The 23,415-nt window shown below is 35.3% G+C and overlaps 1 protein-coding gene across 6 annotated transcripts in view; it reads left to right on the forward strand.

The window, feature by feature from the left end:
• The window catches only part of Tasp1 (taspase 1), a 292,780-nt gene that overhangs the window by 111,945 nt on the left and 157,420 nt on the right, over positions 1-23,415 (forward strand). For 5 of the 6 annotated variants that reach the window (XM_046433599.2, XM_058575633.1, XM_046433600.2 and 2 more), the window contains one exon: positions 4,093-4,171. In XM_046433599.2, the coding sequence (XP_046289555.1) occupies positions 4,093-4,171 (79 nt within the window). The remainder of the gene's footprint in view (positions 1-4,092; positions 4,172-23,415) is intronic. The other variant, XR_009225849.1, reaches the window with a different exon arrangement.

Consider the following 23,415-nt stretch of genomic DNA (forward strand, 5'->3'; position numbering starts at 1 on the left):
CAGTGTCACAGTTGCTATGGTTATGATGGTTAGTGATACTTGAAGCAGTATGTCTGATTCAGGGAAGATACCTTTGCAAAGCCCCTAGGAATATTCCTTGATCTTCCCTTTATGTGGACAAGTCACTTACAGTTCAATACTAGGGGGAAGTGGAAGGGAAGAGTAATTACTTTTGTGCTACACTTTGCCTACCATACAGGGGACTTATGGAGAATGATTACCCAACAGTGCTATGAACTCACGACAGAAGTCTTTGTATATCCACAGTATTTTTCCACATTATATAACCTGTGTATTTTTCAAGTTTGGAATAATATACTCAAGCTTGGCATATCGTATTTGGATGCCCTCGTGGAGGAGAGAGAAAAGCCAACAGAGTTGCCTTCATTGCCTAGTAATTCCCATGATTTTCTCATTGTTTTCTGTTTGTTTTAGTTAGCAAGTAGCAATGACAGAACCAAAGATAGTTCTGGACTATGTTACCAGACTATAACATTTAAAAATCTTGAAGCCATTCTACTACCACACATGGGACTATTCTGGAAAAAGAATACTTCTGTAAAATTTATGTGTTTATTTGCTCCACTTGGCTAATTTATGAATATACAACTGTGAGAGCTGAACAAAAAATCAGAAAAGGACATGGGGGAAAGGAGTCAAGGTACTTACAGGAGACGAAGCTGTTTAATTGGATTATATTGCTGGATAAAGGAGATGTGATTAGCCTGAAAATATGAATCATCAGATGAGAGGTAAAGAAGAGTTTTTCACAGAATGAAACAAAATACAAAAGCAAATTGTATCAAAGGTTAATTATTTTTTCAAAATGTGTTGAATTCAGTGCACTTTAAATGCTTAAATTAACTACTTAAAATTTTAGCATATTACCCTGTACTGAAAGCACTGCAGATGAAAAAATAGCAATTTGGATTAGAACTTCCTTCTTTAGTTCACTATAATGATTACACTCACAATTTGGACACAAGAAAGGAATTATTACATTCCACTCCCACTTCCCCTCATGTCACCCCATATAAACACACAATGAGTTTAGTGGGTAAGAGTATGGACTTTAAATTCAGGTAAACCTTTATTCTAATCCCATCTCTCACTTTCCTTTCTCCATACCTTGAGTAAATTACTCAACATCTCTAAGCTCCACTCTCTCTAAGTGTAAAATGAGGATTCTAGCTACCTTACCAAGTACTAGAAGATTATATGATGTAACACTGTAAAACTGTGTATCATAGCCCCTAGTTATAACATCCATAGCTACTGTTTATGAAGCACTTGCTTTGTGTAATAGGTTGTTAATTTATGTGATCCTTTGGCAAAACTATGGTAGTGCATATTTTTATCATCTTTATTTTATAGAAGGAGAAACAATGGCTGTTTAGTAATAATAATCACTTATATGACCTACTTTTACTCCACAATAATAACCTTAATAAAATTTTACTACCAGAAAGAAGGAAACTTTTAAAAATTTTATTTTAAAGTCCTGCTTTTGATGTGTTTTCAGCAAAGAAGTAGATAAGAGAGAGATAACATCTTGTTCTTTCTCTCATCTTACCTGCGACTGCCTCAGCCTAACCAATTTCAGAAGGTTAAGAAGGAAGACAACTCGAATTCATGATATTAAGGGAGGGCATTCTAAAGGGAATTTGCTTAGAAGAAACAGAGGGAAGCATAAATATTCTTACTTTCCTAGGGAGACGACTTCCACTGGCTTACTAAGGGGTATTTTTGTAGATTTTTGTACTAGTTTTTTTTTTTTTTTTTTTGAGTGCAGACTCCTGGTCAAAGTAATTGAGAGGAATGGAAATGATGATGGGAAAATGTTCAGAGTTTTCAATGAAGAATGATGAACCTTTCCACTAGGGTCTTGTGTTCTCTGAGACTTTGTCTGCCCTAGCACCTGCTGCAAAGAGTACCAGTTGAATGATTACTGTACAAATCTGCTAGTATTATTCTGAACTCCATGTGCTAAATCACTTCTAAAGGGCTTTCAGTTGCCACACTGGCCCAGCAGTTTTGGGAAATGAAACTAAGGCATGTATTTTAGAATCATAGTGTTTTCAAAGCCTGTAACAGATTTCCCACTGTTTGTCATATTTGAAGTGTCCTGTTGAGTTCTTGGTTCTATTTTTTTTTTTAACAAGACTTTTGTTAGTAAAAACTAGAAAGGGCAACTGTAGGTCACATGAATAAATATCCTGGATTCTGAATTATTTCTCAAGAAAAGTGATTAAGAGAGGAGGGGAGGTTGTTTGTCTGAAAATCTTGGGGAATAGCTCACAATTATATGGAAGTTAAGGTATTTCCAGAAATCAGAACCAAGACTAGTAGATAGAAGTTATAATCAAGCTAATCAAGCAGATATTTGTTCAATCCAAGGATTCCATCAGTGGAAAATGTCCAATAGGGGAATATGTTGTCACATTAGGTAGTTAGATCCTATGCCTGGGATGTTTCCTACTCTGGGTAGAATATTGGAGCAACTGAGTTGTAAGGTCCTTGTGAAAAATAACAGAATATCAAAGTAAGCTGAAATCTTCCTGGCCACCAGTCCCAGTCTTAGCCTAGTCCTTAGAAGTGAGTTCCCAGAAGATAACAGTACTTTTCATGGGAGTATCTTTTTCTCTATCAGTGACAGTGAATACTGAATGTATTATTGTAACTTGCTTTTTTTTAAAATTCAACAATATGTTTGGAGATATTTCCATATCCATTCCTAAAGATTTTTTAAAATCTACTTGTTTTATTTTTAACCTGTGCAACAAATTCCATGTATTTCTCTGCCAAAGTTTATTTAGCCTTTCTTTATGGATAGAAATTTAGTTTTTTTTTCCCCTGTATTTCATTCTTACTAAGCATGTGGTAATGAACTCGTTGAGTTGGCTCCTTGTATTTTTGCAATAGCTAGCCAAGGGTTTTTACTAATTCTCTTCTGAGGAGTGAAAAAGTTATTAGTTATGAGTCCCCTCTCAAAGACAGAGAAGTCATTGTGGATGTTGTGGTGATGAATGTAGACATTCTGGATAGGATTATTGGAAACAAAATAGAAATGATTGTTAAAATCTTTTATATAAATCATAATAGTTTACTGTGTTCCTGGTCATTTCAGACTGATAATCTGTTCTACCACCTAACAAAGTGATTAGCTCAAACAGGCCTTTTTCCTTTCTTTCTTTTCATATGGCAGAATCTAACACAGTGATGAACATATACTGAGCCCTGTGGTATAGAGTGGTGTGAAGTTCCTATTGTGCTACCCAAATGGAGGCATGGAATAGGACTCCTGAAACAGGATTTCCTAGACAGTGGTTAGAAGGATTATCTGCATTTCTGTACTCTAAGGCCATGTCTTCTCTCAGACACTGAACCAGACAGAATCTCTAGAAATTAGGGTTCTTATCAGCAAGTTGCCCAAGTAATTCAACATGCACTGAGTTTAAAAACCACCTGTTTTAAGGCAACCACACTGATTTCAAGAGACCAGAAGAGCAACTAGCTAACGAACTACAAAAGGAAAAAGTATTTTCAGGGAAGGAATACATTGCTGATGAGACCAAAAAGACTGTATTTTGCTATTTTCTGAGAATGTTTGGATAGGTAGAATAGCTGCAAATGTATTATTTATTTTAATTAATTAATTAGTGTTATTTTTTGATTTGCATATAATATTTGTACATATTTATGAGGTATAACATGATATTTTGATTTATGTATACTCTGGGGTTATCAAAGACTGAGGAGAATAGGGAGGAGATGGGTGGGGAGAGGTTGGTAAACAAGTACCATATTACAGTTAGAGAGGAAGAATAACTTATGGTGTTCTGTGACACAGTGGAAGAAATATAATTAATACTATTGTATTGTATATCTCAAAACAGAAGAAAATGTGGTTTTGAGAGTGTTAAAACCATTGCATAGTTTGCATAGACTCTTTGGCATTATCATTAAGTTGTTCTACATCATTAGTAAACCAGACTTTATTAGATGGGCATGACTTTGTTTCTTCTGTTGAAAGCTGATAATTACATATAATATTCCTGAAATATTATATCTCCCCATTTCCTTTTTTCCTAGGCTGCTCTTTATGGATGTGGCTGCTGGGCTGAAAATACTGGAGTTCATAATCCCTACTCCACAGCTGTGAGTACCTCAGGTATTTGCTGATTTCATGACCATTTTTCATAACTGCAACCCTGTCAGTCATTTAATGACTAAAAGCAATATTTTTAGGGAAACATAAAATATGTTGTAAGACACTACATATACAAAAGCTTTGATGTGTGTAAAAAGATCTTGAGTTTTGGGGAGGTTTTAAGGATTGTTTAGTATCACAGTGTAAATGGTTTGCTAACATTTTTAGTACAACTCTGGAGTTAAGTATAACTTAATTATTTGTATATCAATGTATTTTTTTCTGTAATAGCCCACAACAGTGTCAAATGGATGAAAATGATATATAAACACCAAATAATTTACAAAATTAACAGATCTTTTATTGTATTTAAAATTTTTTTTAGTTGTCGATGGACTTTTATTTTGTTTATTTATATGCAGTGCTGAGAATTGAAGCCAGTGCCTCACACATACTAGGCATGCTTTCTACCACTGAGCTATAACCCCAGCCAGCAAGAGATAATCTCTTGAGTAAAATGTTGACATAAAACATAAAAGGTTATATTTCAAAATGTATAGTTTATAACACCACTATTCCTCTCACTACACTTTTAATAAAATATAGACTCTCTTTTTGTGCTATATTAGAAAGTCATTATTATTTTATGAGAGAGAGAGAGAGAGAGAGTGTGTGTGTGTGTGTGTGTGTGTAGGGGTGGGAAATAGGGGGCTTCAGGGAGTTTTAATAGGCAGAACGATTTTCTATTTCCAAATTTTTATAACACTTGTACTAGATATATTCAATAGCTTTTCTTTTTATATGGTGATGCTGCCGCTTAAAATTATATTAGTTCCTCGCATTACCACGTTATCCTTCAAGTTATAGTCCTGTTCTTTTCTCCCCAGTATTCTCAGCTTTATCAGCTAGGTGGACAGATGTGACTGCTTTCACTTCCTTTTTTTTTTTTCTTCTATTTCTTTCCACATTGATTTCTGCCCAACATAGTGATAAACTGCCCACTGGGTCCAGTAGCCCACCTCTGCTTACTGCTTATTCTTTCTGTGGTCTTTGATGCAGGTATTGCCTGTAGCATAGAACCTGAAACTCTCTTGGTTTGTTCTACTTCTCTGACCTGCTGCACTTTGGCCTTCTTCACAGATTCTTCTTTTTAGTCCTTCTTCGATAATAATCTCAACTTGGTCCTCTACTAGAGTCTCACTTCTCCCCTCTTGATGACTTATTGTTACTATAGTTGTTCTCATAATTTCAGTTGGTCTCTCTTTGATATTGTCTTCCATATCTGTGTCTATTCTGGACATTACTCTTGTTTTTTTTTTTGGGGGGGGGTGTTGTACCAGGGACTGAACTCAGGGGCACTTGGCCACTAAGTCACATTCCCAGCCCTAGTTTGTATTTTATTTAGAGACAGGGTCTCACTTAGTTGCTTTGTACCTCAATTTAATGAGGCTGGCTTTGAACTTGTGATCTTCCTACCTCAGCCTCTTGAGCCGCTGAGATTATAGTTGTGCACCACTGTGCCTGGTATGGACATTACTATTGAAGTCCACATGAGTTCTTTCATGAGTCCTTCTTGTTGTACATGCCCCTATGAATATCATATATGTATGTCAGACTCAGTAGGTTGAACAGAACAACTTATTCTTTATCCTCAACCCATGGCCACCTTTTACCTGAATTTCCTAGCTTTTTTATTGCCCCTTACTAACCTATTCTTTGCTTAGCTTGAAATCTTGCCACAATTCTCAAGTTTGTTGCTTCTTTCCATTTCTACTCACCTGATCCTGCTATTTCAGACCTGTGTTCCCCTGCCCACCTGTTGTGGCTGCCTGCTGACTTCGCTTCTTTCCTTGCATCAGTGAAACAATAAGATTATGAGCCACTGGCCTACTGGGTGAAGTTTGGACACAATGTAATGTTGAATTTAAACCATTCTAATATAATTGGGAAAAATTTTGTTTTTAGTCTTTTATTTAGAGAAGATAAGCAGAATGTAATGAGTTAATTTCTAAATTTAATATTAATGGAATCTGAAAATCTTGATGTATAGTATTTATGAATTAGCCAGTGTACACAATTAAGTTTGCTCCTGTGTGTATGGAAAATAGTTGAATGTGAAAAAACTGTAGTCTAAAACATATAATTCCTTGTTTCATTTTTTATTTTCTCAAAGAGATTTTAGTTGGTATCATATATTGTGTCGATTTTTTTTTTTGGTTAATATGTATTTCTGTAAGTTAAGTTTATTGTCTAGATGTTGCTCTTATATATAGGTGTGAGGAACAGAAGTATATTTTAAATCAAGATTCTGAGTACCTGCCTGGGCCACTTTGAGATTACATTCCCTTGAGTTTATGTACCTCCATAGCCCAACACACTTTTTAAAAATTAGTGTCATAGAAGTTGGATAAAAGCTTACTTTGTCAATTTAATTCTATTAAGAGGAGTGTAATTTAAAGCTAAAATTATAAAAATGAGGTCTTTCCTTTTTTGTCTTGGATATTTTCTCATTTGTCCAACTGCATTAGTTGAGATAGTTCCATATGACTAAAGATACTTTTGAGTTACCAGATTATGACATCCAGAGTAGCCTTTTAACTTTGATATCCAGCTTATCATATTGCATCTTTGCAGGACTGGTGAGACATTAGGGTCATGTGGTTATGCTCAGAATTCTCTATCCCTGGGAGTTGATGCCTATATTAAAGGCCTCAACTGATAATTGCTGTCTGCCTTTGCAAATAGCCTCCCAGGCCGGCATCACCATAGCAACTGGGCCATCTTGACCTGTACCTTTGCACAGGCAGTTCACAGGAGAGTGCAGACATGAGAAAGTCAGAGGCCATGATTCAAATCATCATTCCCCACAAAGACTTGTGCCTCAGACTGTTGTAGAAAATCCAGAAAACTGATCAGCATTTTGGGTTTATGTATCTTGGAAAGTGATAATTGAAAAGCAGGATAAGCAGGATAGGACTCTATTGAGGCCAGAAAGGTGATTTGGTCATTAGCTTAGGGGATAAACTCCACCATCTTTTTCTCATTGTTGGTTGGGAAGGAATGAGTTGAGGGATAGAGTGACAGGAGCTGATCTTGTAAACTCTTGACTAATGTTCTGGTGTCAAGGGAATTTGCCTCATTAGGGATGGAGCAGGGCAAACAACTTGGTTCTTGTCCAGATTTACTAACTGTCGAACCTGAGCAGGGCATTATTTGTACAATAATGTGCAATATTATTTGCACATTATTTGGAATAATATCTACCAGTGCTGTGAGAACTGAATGAGATGACATATGGAAGATACTTAGTGTACGTCTTCATCCAGTGTTCCATTGAATCTCAGTCACTATCTTTTATAAAACACACTATTATTTTTATACCTCTAAGAAAAGGAAAAATGCAGCCAGTTGAAGCATGACACACTGCTTTCTCATCACTTAATTTTTTAAAATATTTTTTATACCTTTATTTTTATATGGTGTTGAGGATTGAACACAGTGCCTCCACATGCTAGGCAAGCACTCTATCATTGAGCTACAACCACAGCCCCTCATATCTTAATTTTTGGTTGTTACTTTATAAGTAAGTATAGAATTGGGTAATGAGAATTTTTTACTTCACTGATAATAAATTCACACCCCATTGCTATTTCCATGCCTTCCTACATACATAATCATTTTAAATTTCAGTTCTATATCATACTGTAATCATTTGAAACACATCTTAAATAGCAAGTAAACTGAACTCATGTAGTTCTAACATGGAACATACTGAACGGTCAACCAACAGGAACATGAGGCAGTGGCAACTCCATTACCACCGCAGCCCATAGGCAGCATGGGAGGATGCCATCAGTTGTAATGAACTCCTGATACCAGAACTTTTAAATATGAAAAAAGTGGAATTTGGAATTGACAGTCTAAAGATTTTCTTATTTTCAGCTTTTTGTGTGTGTGTGAAAATGAAAAAACGATTCAGGCCCTTTCAAAAGCAGAAAGATAAATGCTTGAGGAAAGAAGGGCCATGGATATATTTGTGTCTCCTATGTGTCTGGCACAGAACCTTGCACATGGTAAAGAGTCTAATATACAAATAAAAATTACTAAATGCATGTGTGATTCCAACCTCTTCTAGGATGCTTACTTTTTCTAAAAGATTATGTACCATAGAATTTTTAAAAATAGCATTTAAAATATGATTCAATTTTTCCAACTTTGTATTCACACATAATTTTTCAGTAGCACATCAGATACATGCTCTAAGATAACATCTGTGTTTTGTCTCTGGCTATGGAAAGGAAGAGCAAATAATCAGGATTAGAAGATCAGAGGAGGAAAAAATCAGATTAAATTTATGCTCTGGTTGACCTTAATTTTGGTCTTCTGTTATTTGTCCCTCCCTCTCTCCCATCCTTCCTTCCTTCCTTCCTTCCTTCCTTCCTTCCTTCCTTCCTTCCTTCCTTCCTTCCTTCCCTTAAAGAGAAATAGTGAGTCCAGAGGGTATTAATGGTATCTGATTGGAGGTCAAAAGATGTAAGCTTCAATCTGTTTCTTAAAGGGTTCTGATGTGAAGACAGATAGGCTACCTGATTTCTGTTACGAGGCCCAGTGATTTATGATTTTCTAGGTCCTTGGCTTTTTTAGGTCTTGGTTCTGGACAGTCCTAGGAACCTGAGGGCTGTGAGAACTATTACTGTGATTACTAGGAGTTGTTTTAGAGCTGAATGGGATTTTTAAAAATGCAAAAATTAAGAACAACCTTATACCTTAATATTTTTGAGCTCATGCTTTAGGTCTTCTACTGAAGGACTGGAAGAGTTTTTTTTTTTTTTTTTTTTTTTTTTAGTTTCTCAATATAAGGAGCTACCAAATGTCTCTTGCTCCTCTATGGAAGATTGTTCAATGGGTCTGTGCTCCAAAACTCCCTCAAGGGACTTTTCTCAGAAGGGGAAGAGGCACCTTCTTGTGAGAGGGAATTTAAATGAAAGCAGGAGCCAACATGAGAGTGTTGCTGAGATGTCTATAAGTGCTATGTGGTCACTGCTTTTTAGGGATGGGGAGAAGACAGTCAGGAAACCATACTTCAGCTTCTTTCTCTGTGCAAAAGGCACCATTGGTGAATAAAAGCCTAATAATACTCAGGACTCTGTGCATGTCACCTAGGGATTCATTTTTCCTTCTGGTTCTTTACACATTTCTTAACATCTTCAAGGTGAAACTTCAAGGAATTGTCAGCACTTGAGATTTGTTATTTTTTCTAGTTTCTTCATTTACTCCCCAGTCCCTGTTTTTTTTGTACTTGGGGTTGAACCCAAGGGCAATTAACCACTGAGCTACATCCTTAGCCCTTCTTATTTTTTATTTTGAGACACGGCCTTGTTAAGTTGCTGAGGTTGGCTTTGAACTTTCCATATTCCTGCCTCACCCACCTGAGCTGCTGGGATTACAGGCATGAACCACCATGCCCGGCTTCATTTATTATTTTTTTGTGGGGGCAGGGTACCAGAGCTTGAACTAAGGGACATTCGACCACTGAGCAACATCCTTAGGCCTATTTTGTATTTATATTTTATTTAGAGTCTCACTGAGTTGCTTATCACCTTGCTTTTGCTAAGGCTGGCTTTGAACTCACGATCCTCCTGCCTCAGCCTCCTGAGCCTCTGGGATTACAGGTGTGTGTCACTGTGCCTGTCTGTTTATTCTTTTCTTTTTTTTTTTGGTACTGGGATTGAACTCAGGGGCACTCGGCCACTGATTCATATCCTCAGCTCTATTTTGTATTTTATTTAGAGACAGGGTCTCACTGAGTTGTTTAGCACCTCGCTTTTTACTGAGACTGGCTTTGAACTCATGATCCTCCTGCCTCAGCCTCCTGAGCCGATGGAATTACAGGCATGCGCTACCGCGCCCGGCTTTATTTATTCTTATAACTACTTTAGTCAGGCCTTCTCCTCGACCACTCCACCAGTCTTCTCTTGTCAAGATTAACAGTTAGCTTTCAAAATCCAGTTCATTTCTTAGTCCTGTGAATACCATTTGACAGAGTTGTTTGAATGATTTGCTTCTCCTGAAAATACTGTTCTTGATAGACTTCAGGGGGCACACTTTCCTGGTATTCTACCTCTCTGGCTACTCATTATAAGTATCCTTTTTTACTGTTTTTCATCTCTTTTACTGCTTTGTGTTGCAGTGCCCCAAGGACTAGTGGTCCCTGAACCTCTTCCTTCTTTGTATATGTACTCCCATGGTCTGTCATTTAATCTAATGGTTAAGTATCACCTATATATGCTGACAACTCCCATATTTTTATCTTCAATTTGGGCCTCTCCCTAGAACTTAGTTATAATTCAACTTCTTGTAAAAAGTCTTCACTCATATTTCTAATGAACATCTCAAATTTAGCATGTCCAATATGAGCTCTTGATATTGCTCACCTCTCCCTCTCAAAAACGTGTTCTCTTGAAATGTTTTCCACACAACATGTGGCAACTTCGTCGTCCCAGTAACTCCCAGTAACTTCCAGTAAAACCTTGGAGCCATCGTTGGTCCTCTTTTTATCTCACTCTCACCTAATCTCTGGCTAAATATATTTTAAACAAATCACTTCTTAGCATCTGCGCTGCTACTAACAGATCCAAGATGCTGTTGCCTCTTCTCTGGCCTATGGCAGTAATACCCTTGCTGTTCTTTTGCTTTTTGCTTAATCTTCCTTTATTCAATTCTCAACATGAAGGTTTTTGATCACCCTAACTGAAATTATGTCTTTCTCTCCTTTGAACTGTCCAATTGCTTCCCATCTTTTTTTTTAAATTTTTTTTAGTTGTAGATGAACACATATCTTTATTTATTTATTTTTAATGTGGTGCTGAGGATCTAACCCAGTGCTTTATATGTGCTAGGCAAGCCTTTACCACTGAGCCGCAACCCCCTTCCCCCTTCCCATCTTATTCAATGGAAAAGCTAAAGTCCTTATTAAGGATCCAACTTCCCTTCATATTTCAGCTCTTACCTTGTTCTTCCTTTGTTCATTCAATTCCAGCTGTGATGGTTGCCTTGCTTTATTCCAAACATGCCATATACATTCCCACCTAAGGACCTGTGCCTGAGTTGCTTTCTATCCTTTAACTCTCTACCCTTAGGAACTCATACCTCAGCCTCCACTCTTTAAGTCTTTATTCACATGATTTGATTTGTTGCTGAGATCTTCTTTGACCATCCTTTAATAAACATGTAACTGTTCTCCTTCAATGTTTTATTTTGTCCATTGTATGTATCATCATCTAACATTTTATATCTTATATCTTTGTTTTCTATTCACTCTAAATTCCATAGAGTCAGGGTTTCCAACAGTTTTGTTTACTGATGTGCAAATGGTGCTCATCACGTATAATTCCTGATGTTGGTTGAATGAATGAATGTGAATGAGAAATAAATACATTGGGCTGGGATGAGGGAGGCAAGCTCAGGTGAGTCAGGGCGGAGAGAAAGGTAAGTGAGGGGTTGGGAGTGATACATTCTAACGACAGCAGAGGATGCCTGAGGAAGCTGCACAATGATAAAGTATCTGGAGTTTAATTTAATATCATAGATGATAGTCTCTGGAAGACTTTAAGTAACTTTTTTGTATTATATGGGGATCCTTTTGAATTGGAGGATGCTTATACTGTTAGAAGCACATGAAGATAGATGTTTAATTTCTCAGGTTGTTCTGGAAAAATGAGCAATGATTCAGACAGTAAGAAGCAAGACTAGTCAAGAAGTAAAAGTACACAGCTGTTAATCCTGTTGGTAGAATCCAGACTCTTCAGCCCTCTCTGGTTCTTTAATCTGCCTTATTAGGAAGTGCTATTTCTCTCTACAGGGGTGACACTTGGCTTCTTAGAAGCTTCTTGTACTTATGAAATAAAAAGCTTCCATAAGCTTGTCATATTTGTCAGGCTTCTTAGAATACTCGGGTTAAGGAACAGCCACTTACGCTAAAATAATTTGAGACACAATATGTAGAATTGGAAATAATGCCGAGAAATCTTTTGTGAATTATGACTTCTAGATGTGAGTGTAGATAAAACCTTCATACTTGTAAACATCATCATCTTAAAAGCAGTTGACTTTTTGGTCTGTTTTGTTATTGGGGGAGGGGAAAGATACCATTCATGTATAGATAGCAGAGTATATGAACTGCCAGCACATTTCCAAGAAATAAAGTAATTATCTGGGTTGGGAATTCTATTCTGAGACTGTTGCATACTGTTAATTAGGTCACTTCATATCTGATGAACTATTAATATATTATTTCCTGCCTTTTAAATAACTAAAGTCACTGATGGATCAAAATAAAATAGAATTCTGAATTATGTCAGATCATTTTCTCAGAAACCAGTTAAATGTCGATGGCTTTTGTTATCATGTATCTTAGAGGTTTTAAATGAGTGAATTTTTTTCCCCATTGTGAAATAATGCATACTCATTGAAGATAATTTGGAAATGAAACTGATAATTTTGCCTTCCTGTGATAGTCATTATTAATATTTTTGGTGGATTTTTGCCATGAAACAAAGGGGGGAATGCCATTAACTTGTAATGTGCTTTATTTTTCAAATATTGTGTAAGGAACATTTTAACATATAATTAGACATCATTCAAAAAATTTAAAGGATTTGAAGGCTGTCTTTGCATGTATACATAAATTCAGGTATTTTGCTCCTCAGTAAGATGAATTGTAGTTGTTCCAATGCATTAAAGTAACAGCTCTTTTAGAGGCTATACTCTAGTCTGGATATGAAAGAAGTAAAGACATAGTCCTTGTCCTCAAAGGGCTTGAAAACTGTGGCTTTACTTGATAACCTAACGAAGTTTCTTGCCAATATATGTTGATACATTGAGAGTTTGCTAGCTCTTAATGAGGCTGTGTTGCATCTATTCATGTAGGTAATGTACACTACAGTGACTCCCTAGGGGCCGTGTGTGGACACCTTTGTTTGTGTACCTAATGACTTGACCATTGTAGCCATTAGTACATTCCCTTTCTGCCCCCATCTTGCCCCCAAATTGCTCCAAACCAGTGTTGGTTAGTGTAACACTACTTGTGACACTCTTAAACTGACTGAAATGTCACCATCTCCCTGAGCTCCAGGAGAACTCAGAACATCATGGAGGAAAATGTTTTTCTCTGAGATTGTTGACCTAGGTTACAGTAGATCAGGTGATCCCCAAAGATTTTTTTTTTTTTTTATGTTTGCAATTTCTAAGACTTTTTCCTTCTAGATTCTTAGTTTGCATTGCTTGTTGTCATTTTGCTTTGTTGCTGTTTTGTGAAAGAACAGACTTCTAATTTTGAAATACAAAGTGAAGAAATAGTAAAAACAGAGGCATAAGATCAAGTGATGGGTTAAAATGCTAACGCTATGATCCTTGATGTAATTCTCCCTTTGATTGTTCTCGATTGAAAGAATGCTTTTTCCTTCCTATTGTCGAGTACTACCTGCTGTCAGTTGGAGAGGAGTAAGTAGAGCAACTCCTCAAAAGATTTTCTAAGCTCCCATCATATGGTTCGCAGAAACAGAGCTGGATTTTCATTTCTTCTTTCATTCAACAGGAGTCCCTTTCATGTTTGAAAATTGAAAACGCGTGTTTTTCAGTGTGGAGCGAGGATGTGTGCGCCCTCTGGCACACCTGTTTCTAATTTCCTGACTTGAAAGCATAACCCATCAAAAGGAGCAGAAAAACAATTTCTTTCTGACACGCTGCTTCGTGGCCCTTACTGGACTGAAGGCCTTCATGGCTTTGCCTTCTTGGTTCCCTCTGTAGAAGGTTCTTGTTAGAGACAGAATTCACTTAATTCAGCCAGTGCCTTTTATAGCACAAGGCCATTTTTGGTATTATTCTGTTGGAGTGGTGATTCTTTTTAGCTCAGGAGATTTGCTTGAAATAAGGTTTACTTAAAAAAGGACACAGAAAGATCTTTAAAATTTTTAAGCATTAAATTTAGCCAGGCAATGTGTTGGAAAGTTAGATGTAAGCTAATCAGTAAGCCGATTGGCCAGGAGAAGGGATTGGTTGAGCATATGAATGTTTAAATTCCATAGTGCTGTTTAACATAAATCAAATATTTCCAATGTGATACTTCAGATTTTGTGTACTTTCAAGTCTTGCCAGCTTAAATGACTAGGAGGCACAATGTGTTGACTTTAAATTTTGTAAATTGATAATTTGTTGCTACGAAAGTTGTACATGGTATAACTCATCACTTTCTGAAGGTACATAGTATGTCTGATGTTAGCAAGCAGTTACAAAAAAATTGATGCTGAGGGAATTTGAGGCTTTGTTTTCAAATGCTTGAAGTATGGATCTTCAGTTCCTTTTAAGGTTTCCCTGAACATTTTCAGCATAAGGTACTTGGTTCTTTAGACATACACTTTGGTTTGGGTTTTCTGCTTCTAAGAGTTCTTTGGGATAATAATCTTAATGGTGTATCCTAAAAACAGTTTCTCAGGTTATTATTATTATTATTTTATTCTTTTTTTTTTTTTTTTTTTTTGGTACTTGGGATTAAACCCAGGAATGCTTTGCCACTGAGCTGCATCCCCAGCCCTTTTCTTATCTTTTTGTTTTGTGATAGGGTTTCACTAAGTTGTTCAGACTGGCCTTGAACTCATGATCACCTGCCTCAGCCTCCTGAGGTACTGGGATTACAGATGTGCATCACCAGGGTGATGATGATGATGATGATGATTGTTGTTGTTTTAAAACTAACTCTTCTCAAACTTTGGTTTGTATGAATCACATGGGGGTTTTGTTAAACATGCAGAACGTGATCCAGTAAGTCTGAGATAAGTCCTGGGATCCTTCATTTTTCACAAGTTCCCAGGTGATATCAGTGCTGTTGGTTCGTAATAATTGGTTTGTAGATAGTACTTTAGGCAATAAGACATTTCACTGGGCAAAGTGATGCTGTCCCCTAGCTGTGTCTCACATACAATATCTGGTACATACAATTTACCAGTCTCTCTTTTCATTGTATTTGGTGAATATTAAGAAGATTTGACTCAGCTAGAATCACACCTGTGATCCTAGCTACTTGGGAGTCTGATGTAAGAGGATAAGTTCAAGGCTAGTCTGGGAAATTTAGTGAGACCCTCTCAAAATAAAATATAATAAAAGGGCTGGGGTGGTGGGAAGTGCTGGGGATATAGCTCAGTGGTAGAGCACTTGCCTAGCATGCACAGGGCCCTGAGTTTAATTCCCAGTACTAAGAGAAGAAAAAGAAAGGAAAAAAAAAAAAAGGAGGAGGAGGAAAAGGAGAAGATCAAACTGTAGGGTATTGTTGCAAGTATTAACGAATAGTTTAAGTTACATTGAGCTAGCATGGATAAGGACTACCAAAATGGGATTATTGTGCTGGAAGTAGTAATATCTATGCTTCCTGACTCTCATGGGCTACACCTAGCCTTGTAAATTAGCAAAGATTCTTGTTATAAATAGAAGTGTATAAAACAAAGTGCTAGTTCTAAAAATTGAGAGAGGAATTATAAAGCCACAATTGCTGAATCAAATATATTTTATTTTAATCAGCTTTGTCCATGATGACTGGTTAATTTGGGCAAAAATATTTATTAGTGAGTCATACAGAAGAAGTAGGGACATGTACAAGCAAAAATGTAGCAACCATCAGTTTTCATTCTTATTACCTCGTTTTTGGAATACTACCTTGTTATTGAATATACATTGTGATTCTCATTAGTGAATTGTAGCATGATCCAGATCATAGTATAAAATGTCATGACCGAAAGACACCTTGCATTGTTTTAGAATATTTTGTTCATATCATGACAAGTATATTTAGTTTTATTTATTTGTAATTTTTTTTAACCTTTGATGACATATAATTGAAATAAATGCTGACTAATTGAAGCATGGATAGTTGTTTGTAAAAAGTCTGAGTTGGGGGCTGGGGTTGTAGCTGAATGGTAGAATGCTTACCTTGCAAGTGTAAGACACTGAGTTCAAGCCTCAGAACCACATACAAATAAATAAATATAGGTAATATGTCTATATACAAATAAAAAACATTTAAAAATTAATAGTTAACAAAAATCTGAGTTGGGCATTGTAGAATTGAAGACTTTAATTAAAATTCCACAGTGGTATTTTAGCTCCACATGTACCCACATTGAATGGAAGCACATTGAGGTGGGGAAGGATTATGGGATTTGTAAACAGACTTGGGTTGGAATCCTAATGGAGGAGGCAGATTGGATAGATTGTGTTTACCAGTCCCAGGATCAGGACATCTTTCCTTATGGAGGAAAGACCTATAGATATGCTAATTAGCACTGATTGTTTTCACCTGGCACTATTGCATTTCCTGTTAGTTGGGACTCAGGGTTATTGCTGTTTAGTAATCCTGAGGATTTCTGGTTTTTGTATTTTTCCTCTCTTCTAGTTTTAAATTTAAGAATATTTTTACTGTTTTTTCATAATTATAAGAAAGTATGTATTTTGTAATCTATCATGTTTATCACTTTTTCTTAACATTGATGATAGAATGATAAGCTATGATTGTATTCTGCTGTGATGATGTGGTATTGGGTTCTTAGAAATGTAAAAAGATAATTTGTTTCAATGTAGCTAAGGTAGCTAGTAAAATTCATGTCAGAGGATCATAAAGATTGGAATATTTATTAAGCGTTTGTTTCATCTGAGTTCTTCCTTGTCCTTAAAATTTAGATTTGCCTCTGCTTTACATATTATGCCTTATTTCTCATGCTATAGTAAATGGGATATACAGATATAATATTCTCAACTTTTTCATGTTTTTGTTTTATATATTCTTATTAGTCTGATTGGCCTTATCTGCTTTGATTTCGTTCTGCATCTAAGTAGGATTTTCTTTCTTGTAGTTTTTCTCACTAGAATTATAATCTGTTTGGATCTAGAGTAAACATAAACAATATAATTCTGAGCTTTCCTCAGAACAACCTTTGCAGGCTAAACCCTGCCTATGCCATCAGGTTCATGCCATCAAGTTCATGGATAGTTTTTAGCAGCTCATTGTGTGAATTTCACAGATAATTTTTATTTTAACCTACAATCATGGATGACTCTTTTAAACAGGAAACCTTAGTTACCATTGTTCACTCTTTATTGCTGTTGTTGCAATGTAAACATGTTAGCACAGTTTCTTGAGGAGTGAATATTTCTGCATCTCCACCTAGTTAGAATCCCTTCCTTCCTTATCTATCTGATGGGTGAGGCCTGGTTTATCCTTCAAGACTGAGTCCAAATGTCTTCTCTTTTGTGCAGTTTTTCTTCCTTTCTTTTCCCCTCTCTTCTTTCCCTTCCTCTCCTTTCTTCCCTCTCTTCCTACTTTTTCTCCTTGCCCAACTCCAAAGATTTACTTCCTCTGAAGTCAGTGGTGCCGTAATATGACACATATATCACTTGTATCATTGTTCTTCAACACAAAGCCTGGGATCTCCTTGAGGAAGAGGCTGGTAGGTAAAAAATACAGAAAGTGCTTAATAAATATCTGTTGAATTGAATTCAGGAGCTCTTTGCCTGTTTTGAAGCACTGTCAAAGAGATTCTGATGGGTAAATTAATTGCTTGTTTTACATCAAAAAGCCAGAACTAGCACTCTTGTTCAAGTACTTAGGTATTCATGGTAGAGGCTGTTGGTTTATTTATAAAATGGAGCTTTTGCTTTAGTTTGGTTTAGTTTTGGTAAAGTGTATTACTTTTAAATTTCTTTTCTCTTATTGTAATACATTGGGATCCCTGAGTTAAGATGATCAGCTTAAAATTTTCTGACATAACAATGGTGTGAAAGTGGTATATAATTCAATAGGAATTGTGCTTTGAATTTTAGTAGTTTTGAGCTAGTGGTACTTAGTATGATACTCTCTAGGTAGTGGCATTGAGCGGCAGCTCACAGTCAGCTGCATAATCATAAAGGTAAATAACTGATACTCTACAATAGATTGTGTTGCTGACGTGTATTAAATTAATTTTTGACTCATGATATTTTCAACTTATGATGGGTTTAGTTGAGTGTAACTCTGTTGTAAGTTGAGGAGTATTTGTGATTATATGCTTTGGGTTGCAAGTGATAGAAATCACAACTCCAGGGGCTGGGGATATAGCTCAGTTGGTAGAGTGCTTGCCTCATATGCACAAGGCCCTGGGTTCAACCCCAGCACCAAAAAAAAAAAAAAAAAAAAAATCTGCGCTTACCAAAGCCATGTCTGTTGCCATTATTTTTGGCTTACAGAACTGGCTGTGGAAGATGGATGTTTTTGTTTTGAAAAATCAAATACAGTAGATTAAAAAAAATACCACCACAAAGTTTGTTTGTATCTTCATTTCACTTAGGTTGAATAGATGAAATGGGATCTGGCTTCTTTCATATTGTTTATGTTCTGCTTTGCTTCTTGATTCTGGGGCAGAATTCCTAGTTCTCTTTGAATTTATTTTCCACTCAGGTATCATTTGCAAGATTATTTTAGAAATTAATAAATAGAAAGTAGTTCTGAGCATTATAATTGGGCTAATATGACACAATATGATGATGTTTCATTAGCATTATAAAATACTTTGAAACATCTGTTCCCTTAGCTTAATCTGTGTTGAGTTTTTTTTTTTTTTAAATTTCAGAAGGAAGAAAGGCACTTTGCATAAGTTACCACTGTAATATTTTAAATGAAGGGTCATTTGAAGGTCTCACTCTTTCATCTTTTTTAATATAAGGGCAAATATAGATGCTTGGTCTATATTTCACTTCTGTGTAATAAAATGGCCTATATAAATAAAGTACATAAAATCAAAGTGACTAAAGTTGTTTTTGTTCACTGAAACTGTTATAAAAGTGCCATCACTATGTGCTTATGTGCATACATGAATGCATTCATGGATAGAGATTTCACAGGAATTTAAGTGTAAGATTATATGCCCTGATGGTTAGTTTTTGATTATTATTTCAGCCACTATATTATAAATATTAGGTTATTAATTAGTTGATGGAAGTCAGTTTAAACAAGTAGTCTGTAACTGTTTGGTTAACCTGTTGTGATCCCCAAAGTTTATGGCTTAATACAATTACCATTTTCTTATATCTCATTATATTTTGTGTTAACTTGGTCTCATGTGGCTAGTTCTTTGCTGGTCATGCTTGAAGATTCTCATGTGACTGCAGTCACTTGGTAACCTGACTAGATCTCCATGACAGTTTCACTCACCTGGCTGGCATCTTTGTGGAACAACTAGAAGGCTGAGCTCAGCTGGTATGTTGGGATGCTTTGGCCTTACATTCCTCCCAAGCAGTATTAGGGATTATCCCTGTCTCATGTGGCCTCTCCATGCAGGTAGTGAGATGTTTTACAAGATAGCTCTGTACTCTCAAAAGTACAAAAGTGAAACCTGTTAGCCCTCTGTAAGGCTTGTGTCTGAGGGTAGCATTATATTTGTTAGTGTGAATCACAGGGCTAATCCAGATTCATTGTAGGAGGAAATTACATAAAGGTGTGAATTCCAGCACTTGGTTCACTGGGTCCCATCTTCGGAGACTAGCTAACATAGTAAATTTTTCTTTTGTGAATAATTGTTCTCCCCCTGAGAATCTAAAAACTATGGATTTTCTCCCTGGAAGTATGACTGTGAACACAATTGCCTACATAAATGTGCACGATTTTACTAAAATTTCATAGGATTCTTAGTTGTGGCTTGTCAGCTTAAGTACCCCTTGTTTAATGCATAAATTTAGTAACTACTAAGTTTGTTATTTAAATAATAACTTTATTGTTTTAAACTAACTGCATAAAATTTCATTGTATGGTTGTACTAGTCCCTTGGAATGACCATTGGGTATTTCTTGGGTTTTGTTTTTATTTTATTTGCTGTTCTAATAGCAGTAATTTTCTTTTATATAGCTATTGTATATATTTATTTCCTTACCATAAATTCTTAGAAATGTACTTTCTGACTTAAAAGACTGGATATTTTAAAAGATTTTGTTAGATATTGACTATTCACTGTTTTCCTCTGAAAGCTTTCAATTTTTAGATAGCAAGTTTTAATCTTTAGCAGGCTTTGAGTTGATTGTTGAGTATGGTAAGATAAGATAGAATTTCACTTTTTTCTTTCTTTTTTTTGTTTGGACTTCGGGATACTTTTTTTCTTATTAAGAACATGACCATATACTGACATTTTGGTCAATGATGGATCACATATTCGAGGGTGGTCCTGTAAGAGTATATTGCCTAGTGATGTTATTGTCATCTTAGTTTATGTAACTATGATCTGTGAGGTTCACAGAACAACAAAATTGACTAATGACACATTTATCAGAATGTACACCTCTAGTTAAGTGAATGTAACTGTTTTTTAAAAATTGCACTATTGAAAGCATATAAAAATATCTAAATTATATATGTAATTTATAAAATAAAAACATAATCAAACACCTTGAAACTACCATCACCTTAACATGAACATTTGTAGCTTTTTTCTAGCTTTACTAAGATATAATTAACAAATAAAAATTGTATGTATTTTAGACATATAATGTGATGTTTTGATATATATATATACACATGCTGAGATGATTAGCACATCAAGCTAATGAATGTATTCATTAATTCACATGGGTATCTTTCCTTTTTTATGATAAGAATAATTAAGATTTACTCTCTTGGCAAATTTAAAATATATAGTACATTATTAGTAAGTATTAGTTCTTAATTACCTTGCTATACGTTAGGTCCCCAGGGCTTACTCATTTTCTAATTGCAAGTTTATGGCATTTGACCATTTTCCTCTTTCTTGGTAACCACCCTTCTGTTTTATATTTCTGTGAGCTTAGCTGTTTCAGATTCTATATATATGTGAGATCATACAGCATTTGCCTTTCTGATTCTGACTTATTTCACTTAGCAGAATGTCATCCATTTTATCACAAATAGTAGAAAGAAAGAGAGAGAGAGAGAGAGAGATCGAGCGAGAGAGAGAGAGCGGGCGAGAGAGAGCGAGCGCACATCCAAGCAAGAGAAAGCTCGAGTCTGCACAGAAGCATTTTCTTTATTCTTTTATCTATCAGTAGATACTTGGATTGTTTCCATATCTTGGCTATTGTGCATAATACTACATTGAACATAAGCATGCAAACTTCTCTTTAAGCTAAGGTTTTGTTTTCTGTGTACACCAAAGGTGGGATTGTAGGATTATGATCCTATGAGGTAGTTCTATATTTAGTTTTTTGAGGAATCACTATATCATTTTCCATAATGGCTGTGTCAATTTACATCCTCACTAATTGTGTAAAAGGGCTCCCTTTTCTCCATATCCTCACCAATATTTTTTATCTTTGAACTTTTTGACAATAGCTATTCTAATAGGTGTGAAGTATTACCTCTTTAAGGTTTTCTTTTTATTTCCCTGTTATGTGCCTATTGGTCATTTTTATATCTTTGTTGGGAGAACTCCTACTTAGGTATTTTGCTCATTTATTATTCAGGTCCCCCCCAAAAAAAACTATTCACTTGTTTGAGTTTCTTTTGTATTTTGCTTATTAACCCCTTACCAGATATATGGTTTACATACATTTTCTCTCAGTGGACTTCTTTGCATTTTGTTGATTTTTTCCCCTTTGTTATACAGAACTATTTTTATTTATGTAGTTCTACTTGTTTATTTTTGCTTTGGTTGTCTGTGTTTTTGTTGTTGTATCCCCAAATAATTTTTAAACTAATATTTTGGAACTTTTCCACTGTATTTTCTTCTAGGCATTTCATAGTTTTACATCTTATGTTTAAATCTTTATTTTGAATTTATTTTTATGTATTGTATAAAGATCCAACTTTATTTTTTACATATACATACCAAGTTTTCTCAGCTTCATTTATTGGAGAGACTATCTTTCTCGCATTGTGTATTTTTGTGCCCTTGTCAAGGATCAGTTGACCTTGTATATGTGAGTTTATTTCCATACTCTCTGTTCAGCTGGTCTATGTGTCTGGGTTTTTTCTTTTCTTTTCTTTTCTTTTCCCCTTCCTTCCTTCCTTCCTTCCTTCCTTCCTTCTCTCTCTCTCTCTTTCTTTCTTTCTTTCTTTGCCTAGTGTGCTGTTTTGATTGATATAGTGTTGAAATATAATTTAAAATTAGGAAGTATTATGCTTATGGCTTTGTCCTTTTTACTTGTCATTTTGGTATACTGTAAATTTAAGGATTAATTTTTCTGCTTCTATGGAAAATGGCATTGAAATTTCAAGAAGGGTTATATTGGATCTCTAAATTGCTTTGATGTGACAACATTGAGATTCTTCCAGTGCATGAATAGAGATATCTTTGCATTTATCTTTGTCTTTACCTTTTTTCATCAATGTTTTATAATCTTCACTGTATGGGTCTCCTTGGTTAAATTTGTTACTGTTTTTTTTTTTTTTTCATTTATATGTTTTAAACTTTTGATGCTATTGTAAGTGGAATTTTTTTATTTTCTATTTCATACAGTTTATTGTTAGCATATAGAAACACACCTGATTTTGTATTATTCCACAATTTTACCGAATTTGTTTATTTGCCTTAACAAGATTTTGGTGAAAATTTGAGGATTTTCTCTAAATAAGATCATGTCATCTGCAAATAGATATATCTTCAAACTCTGTCTTGTCATCTGCAAACTCCTAGCTTTTGGATTTGGTTCCTATTTATTTATTTTCTTGCCTAATTGCTCTAGCCAAGACTTCTGGTACTATGTTGAATGGAAATGATGAAAGTGGCCATCCTTGTCTTGTTTCTGACTTTAGAGGAAACATTTTCAAATTTTCACCATTGAGTATGATGTTAGCTTTGGTCTGTCACAAATGGCCATTACTGTGTTGAGGTACATTCCTTCTATACCTAATTTGTTGAGAGATTTTATCAGGAAAGGATGTTGAATTTTGGTAAATTCTTTTTACTGATATGATCTTATTGTTTTTGTCATTCATTATGTTAATGTGTGACTCACATTTATAGATTTACATTTTGTATAAACCATACTGGCATTCCAGGGATAAATACCACTTCATGACATCATGGTGAATGATTCTTTTAATTTTCTATTGAATTTTATTTGTTAGTATTTTGATGAGAATTTTTGTATTCATGTTCATCAGAGATATAGCCTTTATTTTTCTTTTCTTGTAATGTCCTTATCTGATTTTTGTATGAGGGCAATGCCTTGTAAAATTAGTTTAGAAATATTCCCTTCTCTTCAGTTTTTCATAAGATTTT

Source organism: Marmota monax, unplaced genomic scaffold (genome assembly GCF_021218885.2).
Source record: "Marmota monax isolate L192 unplaced genomic scaffold, Marmota_monax_Labrador192_F-V1.1 WCK01_AAM20220418_F8-fsc00014, whole genome shotgun sequence".
Lineage (NCBI taxonomy): Eukaryota > Metazoa > Chordata > Mammalia > Rodentia > Sciuridae > Marmota > Marmota monax.